The sequence below is a fragment of the Agrilus planipennis genome, unplaced genomic scaffold (genome assembly GCF_000699045.2).
Source record: "Agrilus planipennis isolate EAB-ADULT unplaced genomic scaffold, Apla_2.0 scaffold104, whole genome shotgun sequence".
Classification (NCBI taxonomy): domain Eukaryota; kingdom Metazoa; phylum Arthropoda; class Insecta; order Coleoptera; family Buprestidae; genus Agrilus; species Agrilus planipennis.
The window spans coordinates 93,597-107,868 of record NW_020438892.1 but is presented as its reverse complement, the minus strand read 5'-3'; the positions used below and the strand labels follow the sequence as shown (position 1 = coordinate 107,868).

Below are 14,272 nucleotides of genomic sequence, written 5' to 3'. Positions count from 1 at the left end.
ATCCAACTTGAATAGAAAACCATTGTAAAATGACCGTTTCTTAATTAAATTAATGAAAATAAATTTATTATTAAACGTCTTACCTTCAAACTGAGAAGAGCTTAAGTTACAATAAACAATTTTTGCTACGAACTAATCTGCGATTTCCGATTTTGCCATAAATAATTCTTCCAATTGTTCTACACTACTATTATCCTCATTCTGTTTTAAGATACACTCAGTATTATTTGTGCATTTTTTATCGGTGTTGTTTTCTTTCTTCATCTCATCCTTAAATTGCAACATAGCTTTTTCGATTTTCATCCTAATTTCCTCGTTATCAGATTGCATGTCTAAAGCTGCTTGCAGTTCTCCTATCCCTTCCCTATGCATTCCTATTTTACATAGGGAGTCGCCTCGACGCACTATGCAAGTTATTCTTTGTGCAAAATTTGAAGCTACTGGAGGTTTTAACAAATTTAAAGCATCCGAACAATCACGGACGCATTTTTGATAATGCTCTGGAATTAAACATCGAAATTAGTACAAAACCCACATAACAAGTGCACAAAAATAATTGCATGCAGTTGTGACTTATTGTAATTTTCATTGCGAGAGATTAAAAGTACAGCACAAACCTAATAAAAAATGAGCTTCGGACCTTCCAATGTATAAATCGACAAAATTTTCACTTAATTTAATGCCGAAAGTATAAGCGCTTATAGCTGCCAAATAATTTTTCGCTTTCATAAATTGATCGCCCTTGAATTTTAAATACGACGGGTTCCGTTCTTCTGGTCGTAAATCGTCACTAAAGAATCCAACCGTTCGACGAACCTCCACCTGTTTTCTTAACCATTCGTTTTCCTCCTCTAATTTTGATTCTCTACTGGGTGTTGGAAATTCTCTTCTGGTGAAAGTCACCGACAATGTCGACTGTTTTCGAGGGAGAGGAACTGACGATATTTCTGTGTTATTTGTTTCAGCTGGCTTTTTTCGAATAATCATTGATGGTTTAAGAAAACACTTGTTTTGGTACGAACAGTCACGTGCTGTTCCTTTTCTTTCTTCATTTTCTTCTTCTTCTTCTTCTTCTTCACTACTTGTTGATATCTCAGTTATTAGTACTCCACTTCGCCATTTTTCAACATCCCCCAATTCTTTATTTTTTTCGTGGTTTCTAATTTTTTCTATGAACTCCCTCTGTTTCGTATCTAATGATATTTGTTCCCTGACAGCGATCCTTTTCAGTTCGTGTTTTTTATTTTCTTTCTCTTCAACTTGTTTCTGAAACTGTTGGTGCGTTTCGGTTATTATATTTTTTTTTAATTCATTTTTTTCATGTTTAGGAAGATCTCTTTCGACAGTATCCCAAAGGCCATTGGTCGATTTCTGCAACTGAAAAACTACTTCGTCTTTAGTTATAGTGCAAACGCTTGATTTTACATCAATTTCGTGTAACAGAAATAATTCGAAGAAATGTTTTGCAAACGATACTTTTATATACCAAGGAGATGTAAATATGTCCGCTTTTGAAGCAATAACACCCTTCATGGGGACATACAAGGTAATCAAATTTTCAGATTGTTTCCACGTAAAGTTTTTTATGATTAAAGGCATTCTTTATTAATTTGTGAATCACATTTAACGTGTATGACATATGGAAATAGAACACAGACATTAAATCGTATTGATTTAATCGATTCAATTACCATGGTTTCCAAATTGTGCTAGCAGCGCTTTAATTGCAATTAGTTCTAAAACAAATGAATCTGATTAATTTTCGTATTTAATAGAATCAAAAGAAGATAAACAAATATCTACAAATGTTTCCTTTTTGACGCAACAAAATTTCAAATTGGTTTTTGCACAATAGAAAACTATTTAGAGTAGAAAATAAACATAATGTATTATTGTACTTATATTTTGGTATGTAATGTATGTACAAATAATACATTATAAGCTCCGAAAAGGTTCGTTCACTCAGTCACCAATTCATTTTACGTTTGTTTCGAAATAATAGCATTATTTACGTAATATACATGTACAAAAAATTAATTCATAAAAGTTTACGTTAAATAAATTATTTAAAGAATACAATACTTAATAGTAGACCGTAATATATTCTTTATTCTAATTTTATTTGACGAAATAAACAATTTAACTCGTTTGAAAAGAATTTTTCAATAGTAAGTTTAATAAATTAATAAATAATAAAGGTAATCTCAAAATTACGTTCAAATATGTTCTTCCTTGACCACATAAAAATACAATTCGTTCCTATCTTGTGTAAATATAAAATGGAATAAAATGAATTAAACTTATTAACAATAATTTTTGTTTGTATAAAGGTATGTGCGTCTAAATAGATTAGTTGTTTGCTCACCTAATACTTTGGAATTGAAGTCGGTGTTTGCTCAACGTTCAATAATTGGGTTAAAAATTCCACAAATTTCCAGTACATGCGATAAAACTCCGCAGGAGCACCACCTACATTTATTTTAAATTTTAACAATGCAGATAGGCAAAGCAGTCGAGATAAATAAATTAAATGTAAGATTTAAAGACGTCCGGATACGGGAAATACGCACAATTTCACTGCGACTATGGCACTTTCTACAACAGTTTCGAATTTCCTTCTGATCACCTTCAGCACATATACCTGTAAGTCTTTACTTTTTATTTTTACTAAAACATATTCAATAAATGTAAAGTTTGTTAATTAATAATGAATCGAAATGAATAATTTAAAAATAATATAGGTATGTAAATGATACTCAACGAATCTATCACATTTTGAATTCCAATGCCTTGCTATTACTTCTTCTCTGCATGTTTCATATTGATGACGGGATTCATCCTGATCCTTCTTTCTTACTGCACATTTCTAATGAATTAATTTGAAGGCATAAAATTATTGTTGATATCTTTTACAGTTGCTAGCGATGAACGTATAGTGGGAGGTAACAACGCTAAAGAGGGAGAGTACCCTTATCAAGTATCATTGCGACAAAGAGGCTTTCATACGTGTGGAGGTTCGTTAATCAAAGAAAACTGGGTTCTTACTGCTGCACATTGCGTTAGCGGGTACATACTTATTTTCAATAACATTTAATTAGTATAAAACTAATTTCGCACAATTATGTGACACAATATAAAGGTTTTACGATTCAGTTATTTGCTCTAAATTCTGCAAGAATTACACTTTTTAAATATGTATTTCAACATTAAAAGGAATTGTTATTGTTTTTATCAGTTTACAGCCAGACAATATGTACCTGATGGCAGGAAGTATTCGTTTAAATTCCGGAGGAGAAAAACTGGACGTCAAAAAAATCGTAGTACACCCGAAATGGTCGTCGTCAAATATATCTGATGACATTGCTTTGATTAAATTGAAAAGTCCGGTCACATTTAACAGCAAAATACGGGCAATTGGACTTCCTGAAGAAGACACCGAACCAGGAACCGATCTTATATTAACAGGATGGGGAAAAACATCGGTGAAATTAAATTAATTCTGCATTATTAATTAACGAAAGTATTAATGTTTTAGCATCCGGGAAAACCGCCGAACGATCTGCAAATGATAAGATTAATTTCTATTAGTAATGAAGAATGTACAACAAAAGAATCGAATGTGCCAGCAGTCCGCCCAAGTAATATATGCACTTTTACAAAAGCTGGAGAAGGAGCCTGTCACGTAAATATTATTACTGCTTATAATTTAGAATAATTCTGAAAATTATGTAAAAATTAAAGGGCGACTCGGGAGGTCCTTTAGTTCGCGGTGACTATCAAGTTGGAGTTGTTTCTTGGGGAATACCATGCGCACGAGGTAAACCCGACGTCTTCACCAGGGTCTACTATTATTTAGATTGGATAAAAAAGAATATTGAACATGACAATAACATAAAGGAATAATGACAACATTTCAAATAACGAAATAACTTAAGTTTTACAGTGTAATAGTGTTCAGTTAAGATAAATAACATTTTATGCCTTTTCATTATAAGGAAAAAGGTAAAATTATCTAGCAATACCCGATTATCACCTCTTTTATTCAGCAGAGCTAAGCTTGCTCATATAAACGTAAATATTAAGCAAAATTATGTTTATGTAAATATCAGCATGTATGTAGATATAAAATATAATTAATACTGCTATAATGGTTAACTTTCCATTTTTTTCATTTTATGAGAGACAATAATGCATGTTTATAATCTCCAGATGTTTCGCCCTGCTAAAACGTGAATAAAAAAAATCCGCAGTAAGTAAATATTAATTTTCGACTTACGCTTATGAAACTGGACAATGTCTTGTCGTAAATTCTTTCAAATTCCCTCTTTATATCTTCCAGGTCTATTTCAGATCGGCTTACTATTACACGAACGAGGGTGTTATCATCTGTACCAATTCCTTTCATAGATTCATATAGGCGCTTTGCAAAATATGCAGGAGGGCTTTGTACACACTCCACTAAAATACAGTGCATTAATATTTACTATTACCAGTCTGTTTCAGGAATTTACACAAATTTACCTATAGCTAGAAGAGCATCTAAGAATTCCCCGCTTAGTTCATGTCTAAGGGCTTGTTCTATTGTATTCCCTGATACTTCTTTATATTCCTCAAATATTCTTCTTAACTGATTAAAATTCTCGTGAGCAAGTATTCTGCTAAATGTGCTCTCATCACTTCCGAATTTTCCCTCACCTGAACCATACAGTTCGTCAGCTTGTTGCCGTGCCTTTTCAGGATCAACCTCATTACTACTATCACGCACGCCAGTTAAAATCAATGTTAAAAGTCGACGAAGATCACCAGAAGTTTCGCTGCACATTTGTTCTACTAATGGACGGTCAAACACTACACAATGACAAATTAATTATATTAGAAAAAAATTCAAAATATTATAGCAAAACATACATCTTTCATATGTTTCAACCAATTGAGTAATTTCGTCGTTATTTCTGGAGCAAATAATTTCAATTAAAGTGGCATCTTCAGTTCCCATGCCCTCCATTGCTTTATGCAACTGTTTGCATAAATATTCGTCCGGAGGCAGACACAAGGCCACAATGACGTCTTCGAAATTTCCTCCAAGTTCACTTTTCAGATCTTCAATTAAGTTCTATTGGAAAATAAACGCATAACATGCAAAGTATGTTTAAAAAATTAAATACTATTAATCCAATACAGAATGACTATACAAATTAGACAGGAGCATGGTCTTTTTTCTATTTTGAATTAAATTTAGTAGGCTGTCAATATTTACAAAGAAATGTATTTATTTAGAATTTATATTTTCTACGGAAATAAATCCCTTTTACATTTTTACTTGATCCTTAAATAAAACTAATATTTATTTATTAATAATGCTATTCTATGTTATGTTGTAATAAAGTGCGAATTGTCTCTTACTCTTTCAAGATTTTCATCAAAATACTTGGCAATTTGCAATCTCTGGGAATTTGATCTATTAGTAAGGATTTCAATTATTTTATCTTCATCAGTACCCAAGCCTTTCATAGCAGCACGAAGATTTTCAGCATCTTCAGTAACATTAAAATTTCTTGCAGGCTCTACTGTTGGATGACCCTAAAACATTGAATATTTCAATAGATTTAGTATTACATATTACAGAGTGGTAATTCTTCTATATCAATAATAACTGCATAAATGTGAATAAACCAAACTCTTGGATTCATGTAATTTTTATCCCTCACAGGATTTACAATGGAAACAGCTCGGTAAATAATAAACAAATAATAATTTTTCAAGAAAACAAACAACTTACATCACTTCTTATTGGAGTTAATAATAATAATATTTAGTGAATTACCTTTGTGGTAAATGTTTAAAAGGGCTGTTTACATCACAATCGTAATAATACAAAACTTAACACTAACTTATTCATAACAAATATATACAAAAAGCAAACACAGTGTATCTTACCATTTTGCAATTATAATTTGTAATACTCCCTCAGCAACAAGCAAACTATATTACATTAACACTAGGTAGTGGTAATGAACTGAATTTTCCTATTTTTCCAAATATTGTACGTATCACGACAGAAATCTTATATATTGCAGGCCACACCTCAACCGCAAACCTTTAAAAAGCCCGTAAACAAAGTATAAATCGTGAGTAGTAAACAAACAAAAGTCACAAAAGTTACATATACAAATGGAAATAAATGAAACCTACCCACATAAGGCACAACTAACACAATGTTACAAGAAATACATCCATATCCTCGTTCATTAGCATCAACAGGTATATTATTAAATAAATTTAGGTTTAATCATGGCCATAGATAATATCATGGCTTTAATAAATGTTCAAATAGATGTAAATTAACGGACACGAACACCATAGATTTATGAAATCATAGAGAAGGGAAATATATATTTTTCACTGATATTTTTAGACAAATCAGCAATGACATATAGCTATGTCATTGTTGTTATTACAGGTCGCAGTGATTTAATAACTCACAGAAAACACCAGTGGCGTAACAACAAAAAATACATTAAAAAATCAAAAAACGTTAATCTCAAATAAAAGAAAAGGTCTTTTACATATTTGATATTTGCCAAAAGTATCATAACATCACAAACATTTATATAATTTGTGCAGTTCAGGTAATGTGGTCTAAATCTTACACTTAAGCTTTTTTAAGTGCAAATACATTCTACATAAACGAATGATTCAAAAACAAATATTTCCCATACTCCTGGATCTTAATTGATGAGTGCCAGTAAAGCCTTCTTGTAATTTCCAGTAGTTTCACCCTGCTAAGAAAGTTACGTATACTTCTCAATGATATTATATATCATGAATAATATATGTGCTTACACATAAGTAGCTCGACAACGTTTTATCGTATATTCTTTCAAACTCTTCTTTAATATTCCCTAAATCGATCTCTGATCTATTAATAATAATTCGTATCAGCGTTGCATCGTCTGTTCCCATTCCTGACATGGCTTCGTGAAGTCTTTTTGCAAAATAATTAGGCGTACTTTGAACAGATTCAACTTAAATGTGTAATAAATTGCATATAATCATACATATGAAAGAAGGTACCTTTACGAACCTATAGCCAGTAATGCTTCCAAATAATCACCGTCTAACTCGTGTTTAAGCGCTTGCTCTATGGTATTCCCCGAAACATCTTTATATTCGTCAAAAATTGCCTGAAGTTGATCATAATTTTCGTGGGCTAAAATTTTACCGAAGACGCTCTCTTCAGTTCCTAATTTCCCTTCTCCAGATGCATACAATTCTTCCGCTTGTTCTCTGGCTCTGGATCGATCCATTTCATTGCTCTTGTCTCTTGCACCTGTTACAATCAAGGTCAATAGCCTCCTTAGGTCACCTGATGTTTCACTACACATGTGTTCGGCTAGTGGTCGACCGTAAACTACGACAAAAATTTATGAAATAGACCTCGTACGTGGCTCTTTATTGATTATAATAAAAATGTTTTTACATAAAGTAGAATAGATAAAGGTCACGAGGAAAATATGTGTTAAATGCTGATCCTACGTAGAAAATGAACAAATCAATATATGTATAAATTATGTTAGCCATCTAATTATTTTATTGAACTTACGATTTTCATAAGTTTCGACAAGTTCTTGTATTTCGTTTGCGTTTCGAGAACATAGAATTTCGATAAGAGTTAGATCTTCAGTTCCCATGCCTTCCATTGATTTATTTAAATGTCTACATAAGTAGACATTGGGTTCAAGGCATAGTCCCGTTACTACTTCTTCAAAATGACCTCCCAGTTCGCCTTTTAAGTCTTCAACCAGATCCTTAACCATATCAAATATTAAAAAATATTCATTCAGTAAAAATTAATAAATACCCTTTCCAGTACTTCGCTGAAATATTTGGCAATTTCTTGCCTTTGAGCATTTGATTTTGTTGTAAGAATATTAATAATGATGTCTTCATCGGTGCCCAACCCTTTCATAGCAGCCCTTAACATTTCTGCATCTTCAGACGCGTTAAAATAGCTGGCAGGATATACCGTTGGTTTTTTCTAATTAAATAAATAGAATTATCTGTGAAAATCTATCATTACTTTTTAACTATAAATACATTAAAATGTTAGTTTTGTACTATTATATACGAAATACTTACTGAATAGTTTGCCATTCTCTATTTTAAGGCGCACGATGTTTGAAACACCTCCCTATTTTAACTTTTATAAAGCGTCTGCAAGAATGAATCACCTGTTAATTAATTAAAAATGACGTAATCAAAACGTAGCAAATCGTGATAGTATGTTTAATTAACTTGAAGTAAAGCAAAGTTGTATCCAGTACGTAATGCTATTTCGGGCATCCCTTTTTACGTAATTGAATTCTGCGTCATATGGGTTGCCTAACTGATTTAGTCCCAACCATTTCTTATTAAGCTTAATAATAAATGTTTCGAAAAATAACAATGACTTTTTTGAATCTAAGTGCAAAAATAATATACAATAGAAGAGTATTATTAAACATATCTTTACGCTTATTACTTAATAAGACATTAGGTTTATGTAAGGGGGTAATGTTAAAATACTTGTTTTACTTGTATCTAAATGAAAGATAAGGGAAATGAAAATATTTATTAATTAGATCTTAACAAATTAAATAGAAAAGTGCGATCATTTTTAACAAAATGGTATTTATTACGAATTATTGCATTTTCTATTTCGTGTAGTATACTCGAACACTACTACAATATTCTATGATATTTGATTTTAATCTATGGCGATCAGTTCTATTCATTGAACTAGACTACAGCTTCAATGGACTACAGTTCCCCTCTACTTCAATGGTTCTATTCTAACCGACGAATCTATGGTTCGAGTCTTATCTACGGTGCCAATTATAGTTTCCATAGATTAAGATAAGTTCTAAGATGCAATTGTTCCACAATCATACCAATCAGATATCAAGTATATCTGTAATGTCAAACCGGTCAAACCTCAAAAGGAATTTAAGTTCACTAGTAAATAGTAACAAAGTAATGTTTAATTTATCTAATACAGTAGCACTTATAACAGGCGGAGCCTCTGGAATAGGACTTGCTACCGCAAAGACCTTTTTAAAGGAAAACATTAAGGTTATTTAGACATACTTAACAATACGATAGCATAAGTAGATCAATTTTTACTGTTCCTTATTTTAGGGCTTATGTATAGTAGACATAAATGAGAATCTCGGTCAGATAGCTCTGAATGAACTTATAAAATCTTTTGGCGATAGGGTGATATTTGTAAAAGCTGATACATCAAATAGAAGCCAATTTGATGGTGTGTTGTAAGAAAAGTTTATTAGTAAATTATATCACTGTCAAATGAACCAAATTCTCTGTCGAGATTTTAGTTGGAATTATTATTACAGAAGCTTTCCGAATAACCATAGATAGTTTTGGAAGTTTGGACGTGGTTTTTAATAATGCAGGAATTTTTGATGATAAACATTGGGAAAAAGAAATTTCAATTAATATAGTTCGTATTTTAGGGAAGTACTAATGTAATAAGTCTTAACTTTATTTTGTTGTGTTTCATAATAGTGTGGTACACTTCATGGTACTATGCTCGCTGTAGACGAATATCTACCAAAGTACAAAAGTGGAAATGAGGCTGTTGTAGTAAATATGTCTTCTATATGCGGTTTGGATGCTTTTGGCTGTGCTCCAGTCTACACTGCTACTAAGCATGCTATTATTGGCTTAAGTCGCTCTTTTGGAAAAGAAAGTCATTATAATAGAACTAAAGTAAGAGTTATAACCATATGTCCTGGCACTACGGATACTCCCATGACTGTGGGAGGTTTGGATAGAAATTTAGGGCCTGCTTACAGGGACTTGGAGACCGAGTTTGATCAATATCCAAGACAAAGGTTGTTTGAAAACATTTTACAATAGTAAATGATGATTTAAAAAATAACCAAGAATTTTTCTGTTAATCAGTGCAGATGTTGCTGCAGATGCTGTTAAAACATTGATAGGAACTGCGTCGACTGGTTCAGTGTGGGTTATTGAAGGAGGTGACTTATACGAGGTTGAAATACTAGAGAGACAAAGTCGAAGAAGAAAATGAATATACTTGTAAGAAAAAACTATTTTTTTTTATACTCAGGGAAAATGCAGCATCTTTGAGTAATAATGATCTTATTACTTAACTAGTTACATGTACTTTTACAACAGTAAGGCAGAAACAATTGGAAAATCTTTTATTAATGTATAAACAGCTTACCGAATACAATGAAATCAGCTAATTCTTATTGTTTTATTCCAAAATAATGCGTTTTCTCAAATACAAATAAAATAGGTACTACTGTGAAAAAATAAATTACAAATACATTAAAATCTACTTGCGGTTTCCCCCTCATTAAGACAAGAAGGTACACAAAAAAAAGTCAGTCATATATCACTAAAAGAAAAAAACGTGTATACATTTCATTCTGAGAAAAAAAGAAAATAGTTATTCCAAATGGAGTTGAACAATTTCTTCAATTATTGAGAAATTACATAAAAAAAAACTTAAAGCAAACTATCGGCTTTTTCTTCATATCCGACCATTTTATACAATATAAAATAAAATTATTATCACCTTATTTCTTATTTCAAGTAAATGTAAGGTAAATAATTAAATGTTAATAATCGCAATACTGACAGCAGGAAAATACGGCGACTAAATTAACGAAAACTCAAAGAATACAAAAAGAAATAAAAAACAGACTACAGAATTTTTCGTAAGTTCACCGTTTTCAGGCCCCATTAAAAAAACGCGTTTTTTCTTTTTTAGTACTTTCATCACTTTAATTAAGGATGATCATTATGCTTCCTGCCCCAGTACGTAATCATCCTTTAGTTTTGTCATTATTTATCAGATCCTTTTAATTTCCTAAAAGATACTTTAATTGAATAAAACAAACACCAATAAATACATTAGTTAACATGAGGATAATTGTTCAGTATATATTTATTCGATCTTAAAAGTTATAATGAATTAAGAATAAACTTACCAGCTGCTGCAGGCACAGGGGCCGGCGGTACCGAAGTCTGATTTCCACTTTCATTAGAGGCTCCGTTGTTTGTCACAGACTGTTGCTGTGGTTGCGACTGTTGAGAGGACTGTTGATGTAACTGTTGCGTTTGAGGCGTGCTTTCCACCAGATTTGAAGGTGGTACTGAAGTTGTGGATGTCCTCGACGTCACACCGTTATTATCCCGGTTCTGCAAGTGCTGGGGCTGTTGTTTTCGCTGTGCCATAGGATTTCTGTAACCACCGCGATACGAACCTCGAAACCCTCGATTATAGTAACCTCCGCCAATGCCTCCACCACCTCCACGACCTCGGAAATAATTACTATAAAAAAACATAGTTTCAAGGTAGAAATAGTCGAATGTGGTAAATAACTAATTAAACTAAAATAGTCTACTTAACGCAGTTTAAGATCTCAATAATAGGAAAGCGTAATATTTGTACTCATAATAATACACACTTGTTACGCCTCGTTGAAGCCACACCGAATGTTTCCGAATTAAGTTTGCGTTCAGCACGCCAGTCGGTCCTTTGAGATCGTCCCTTAGACCGCTCAACCGCTTCGCATGATATGTTATCAAAAAATGAGACGGCTTTGTTATAATAAACAGTATGTGAATCATCTTCTTGTTCTCCTTCGCCCGCGCCTGTCTCGTTCCCGGAGTCATCTTTTTTTTCTGCGTCTCCGTTAACTACGTCCTTTATTTTAAGCTGAAAAATACGTTATTAGAAACATCAGAAAAGAATACCAAAAAAGAACATTTAATCAATAGAAATGCAATAAAGCAATAATAATTATTCAAAATATAAAATTCACACCTTTTCTAATTGGCTTTTAAGTTCCTCGAACTGTGTGTTAGCCTGTTCAAAATCGTAATCGTTTTCAAACTTAAGCGTGCTTTTAGGTTTTGCTGTGCCGCCAAGACCCCCTTGTTGTTGTTGTTGTTGTTGTTGTTGCTGCTGCTGCTGTTGGTGGTTTGATTGTACATTACGATGATAATTATTTTGAGTACCAGCTCGCGGACGACCCCGAGGTCTTTGTTGCATCGACCCCCTTGGCTGTTGCTGCATTTGGCCGGCCCATCCTTGCTGCTGTTGCTGTTGTTGTCTGTGGCCCTGATTCTGTGACGGTCCTCGATTTTGCAATGGAACTGCTCTATTTTGGGATCTCTGATGGTGTTGTTGTTGTTGTTGATGATGATCCTAGACAAATAAAAAAAAAATGGTTTACTTTAACTGAAACACAATCCTAACAGCAAATCGTAATTATTTTATACCTGATGTGAACTGGTTTCACCTCTGGAGTCCTTTCGAGGTCTTTGTTGGTTTCGATGTGTAGGAGGTTGAATAGGTTTAACAGTCTTCTTGTCGTCCTTTCTGGCGCTGCCAGTTTGAACACTCTGATCGGCCGTGGGTGATTTACGGGAACTGAGACTGGCAGGAGTGGTACTACGAGATCCGCCCCCGATCAAGTCTAAAACAGAAGCTACAACTCTGAGACTTAAAGAAATTCAAAAGGAATTCGGGTCCCAAATGCAACCATACAAAAAGATAAAGCCAAGTTATGTCAATTACTGCTGTTGTATTTTTATTTAAACTAAAACTAAAATAAACAAAATTCGCATAACATAAAAACATTCATCACCCATTCTTGTACACTTTTGAAAATGAAAGAAAAATCGTTTTAAAATAACTACTACATTAAAATATATTCCTTGTTTACTCATATGAATTAATTTAAAAAATTGGAATGAAAAATATGTTTTTCAATCAAAACGTAAATGTGGATAATTCAAATTCTATTGCAAGTGGCATGACAAACTACAGTAATAGGGGAAGTGCAAATAAAATAATATTACAAAAAATACTATCAGAAAGGTGGGAGGACGTCAAGACGTCAATCTTTTTATACAGAGTCTTAAAAACACTATACATATAAAAAACAAGAAATGAAAAAGAGTACCTGCAAAAGAAAAAAAACGGAGTTATAATGTGCTTGCAAGAATCCTAAATTAAACAACTCATACAAACTTCAAGCAATATAAGGTTACCTACAAGAATTTGAAGAAGTAACTACTTCAGCAAATAAGTACTATAAAAAATCAGAAAGCAATAATTAAAATGTAACAATAGCAATAAGCAAAAGCAGAAGTTAAAACAAAAGCCTAAGATTGTGCAGACTGGTCTGTAGTTTACCATGTTCACTTTGTCGCGGGGGCTCAATAGGGGCACCGGGAGTGAATTCTGGCGTAATTAACTCACTTGGTTTACCAGTAGATGCAGCTGCAGTCTGTATACCCCTAAAGTCTCTGTTCATCCCAGGAGCCAGATTACCTGGCGCCATTGCACCTATTATACCCATTCCACTGTATCCAGATCCAAACTGTCCCATCTGAGGACCCATGGGCCCCAATACTGGGTGAGAAAAGCTCTGAGATTGAAACTGTTGTTGTCCCAGGGATGGAGGAACAGATAATTGCATAATTGCAGGATCATTTGGTAGAGAAGGAGCATTGTTGATAACTCGAATGTCCTTGATATCTGAGCCTCTGAATAAAATATAGTCATAAACCTGATTTTGAGCGGGTACTGGATATTGCGTGTCTCTGTCTTCTGTGCCAAATGACCTCACTAAAAAATATTTCACCTGTACATTTTAGAACTCAGTTATTTTGTGTATTTTCTAAAAGTATAAAGTAAAAACCATACAAAATACACCTTATATATATATATATATTAAGCATTTATATATTTTCTTTTTTTTTCTTAATTAACCATTCGTAGCTACTCTTATACAAAACATTAAAAAATTACCCTTTTACTCGATACGTGAAATTATTTATAAATTTTATCAAAATCTGCCTTTTGCAGATAGGCTTTGAAAACTAAATTTTGAAAATGATGGAAAAACTTACCCGATGCTAAAGCAATTGTACATTCTTGAGGATCAACGGTAAATAAACGGCCTTCGTATCTAATATCAGCTTTAGATATAAGGCTAATTTTGGAGCCAAGCTCCGGCATTCCAGTACCCATTATGAAATCTGCTAAACTTCTTCCGGATGGACTAGATGTTTACAGATTGAACTGCAAAACTCAATAAATTTTGACCATCAGTTACTAAATGGCGTTTACTCGAATCAGCTGAAAGAAGTGACGTATGACGTTCCGATGACGTTTTCTACTTTTCACGTGTTGCCATCATCACAATCAAAAATACCATAAAAAACT

At 32.9% G+C, this 14,272-nt stretch overlaps 6 protein-coding genes across 14 annotated transcripts; 2 read left to right on the top strand and 4 right to left on the bottom strand.

Annotated features, from left to right (window-relative positions):
• Positions 1-44: 44 nt before the first annotated feature.
• On the bottom strand, positions 45-2,457 carry LOC108737108 (dynein assembly factor 4, axonemal-like). Its single transcript, XM_018469787.1, has 3 exons — positions 2,366-2,457; positions 618-1,736; positions 45-500 (listed from the first exon to the last, which is right to left on the bottom strand). Exons 2-3 carry the CDS (start codon positions 1,597-1,599, stop codon positions 133-135), a joined length of 1,350 nt encoding a protein of 449 aa, XP_018325289.1. The 5' UTR covers positions 1,600-1,736; positions 2,366-2,457; the 3' UTR covers positions 45-132.
• A 115-nt stretch (positions 2,458-2,572) lies between these two features.
• On the top strand, positions 2,573-3,920 carry LOC108737118 (chymotrypsin-2-like). Its single transcript, XM_018469804.2, has 5 exons — positions 2,573-2,643; positions 2,916-3,066; positions 3,236-3,488; positions 3,536-3,682; positions 3,742-3,920. Exons 1-5 carry the CDS (start codon positions 2,586-2,588, stop codon positions 3,901-3,903), a joined length of 771 nt encoding a protein of 256 aa, XP_018325306.2. The 5' UTR covers positions 2,573-2,585; the 3' UTR covers positions 3,904-3,920.
• Positions 3,921-4,021: 101 nt separating this feature from the next.
• On the bottom strand, positions 4,022-6,349 carry LOC108737115 (annexin B10). Of its 3 annotated transcripts, XM_018469799.2 has the most exons (7): positions 6,193-6,349; positions 5,938-6,097; positions 5,404-5,580; positions 4,909-5,113; positions 4,522-4,848; positions 4,277-4,458; positions 4,022-4,222 (listed from the first exon to the last, which is right to left on the bottom strand). In XM_018469799.2, exons 2-7 carry the CDS (start codon positions 5,938-5,940, stop codon positions 4,169-4,171), a joined length of 948 nt encoding a protein of 315 aa, XP_018325301.1. In that variant the 5' UTR covers positions 5,941-6,097; positions 6,193-6,349; the 3' UTR covers positions 4,022-4,168. The 3 variants fall into 3 exon arrangements, with proteins under 3 accessions (XP_018325301.1, XP_018325300.1, XP_018325302.1); XM_018469798.2 differs by lacking the exon at positions 5,938-6,097; XM_018469800.2 differs by lacking the exon at positions 5,938-6,097 and having other exon boundaries at positions 4,022-4,219.
• A 209-nt stretch (positions 6,350-6,558) lies between these two features.
• Positions 6,559-8,339, bottom strand: LOC108737114 (annexin B10). Of its 3 annotated transcripts, none has more exons than XM_018469796.1 (6): positions 8,140-8,339; positions 7,862-8,038; positions 7,604-7,808; positions 7,085-7,411; positions 6,844-7,025; positions 6,559-6,779 (listed from the first exon to the last, which is right to left on the bottom strand). In XM_018469796.1, the coding sequence occupies exons 1-6, from the start codon at positions 8,152-8,154 to the stop codon at positions 6,729-6,731; spliced, it is 957 nt and encodes a 318-aa protein (XP_018325298.1). In that variant the 5' UTR covers positions 8,155-8,339; the 3' UTR covers positions 6,559-6,728. The 3 variants fall into 3 exon arrangements, with proteins under 3 accessions (XP_018325298.1, XP_018325299.1, XP_018325297.1); XM_018469797.2 differs by having other exon boundaries at positions 6,559-6,782; positions 7,862-8,060; positions 8,140-8,338; XM_018469795.2 differs by having other exon boundaries at positions 6,559-6,782; positions 8,140-8,338.
• Positions 8,340-8,894: 555 nt separating this feature from the next.
• On the top strand, positions 8,895-10,272 carry LOC108737094 (15-hydroxyprostaglandin dehydrogenase [NAD(+)]-like). 2 transcript variants are annotated; one of them, XM_018469764.2, is made up of 5 exons: positions 8,895-9,111; positions 9,178-9,301; positions 9,375-9,499; positions 9,565-9,893; positions 9,964-10,272. In XM_018469764.2, the coding sequence occupies exons 1-5, from the start codon at positions 8,908-8,910 to the stop codon at positions 10,091-10,093; spliced, it is 912 nt and encodes a 303-aa protein (XP_018325266.1). In that variant the 5' UTR covers positions 8,895-8,907; the 3' UTR covers positions 10,094-10,272. The 2 variants fall into 2 exon arrangements, with proteins under 2 accessions (XP_018325266.1, XP_018325268.1); XM_018469766.2 differs by having other exon boundaries at positions 8,897-9,111; positions 9,393-9,499.
• On the bottom strand, positions 10,214-14,195 carry LOC108737064 (protein LSM14 homolog B-A). Of its 4 annotated transcripts, none has more exons than XM_025981896.1 (7): positions 13,957-14,195; positions 13,238-13,672; positions 12,319-12,527; positions 11,861-12,244; positions 11,502-11,752; positions 11,022-11,365; positions 10,214-10,900 (listed from the first exon to the last, which is right to left on the bottom strand). In XM_025981896.1, the coding sequence occupies exons 1-7, from the start codon at positions 14,075-14,077 to the stop codon at positions 10,893-10,895; spliced, it is 1,752 nt and encodes a 583-aa protein (XP_025837681.1). In that variant the 5' UTR covers positions 14,078-14,195; the 3' UTR covers positions 10,214-10,892. The 4 variants fall into 4 exon arrangements, with proteins under 4 accessions (XP_025837681.1, XP_025837682.1, XP_025837683.1 ...); XM_025981897.1 differs by having other exon boundaries at positions 12,319-12,515; XM_025981898.1 differs by having other exon boundaries at positions 13,304-13,672.
• Positions 14,196-14,272: the final 77 nt, after the last annotated feature.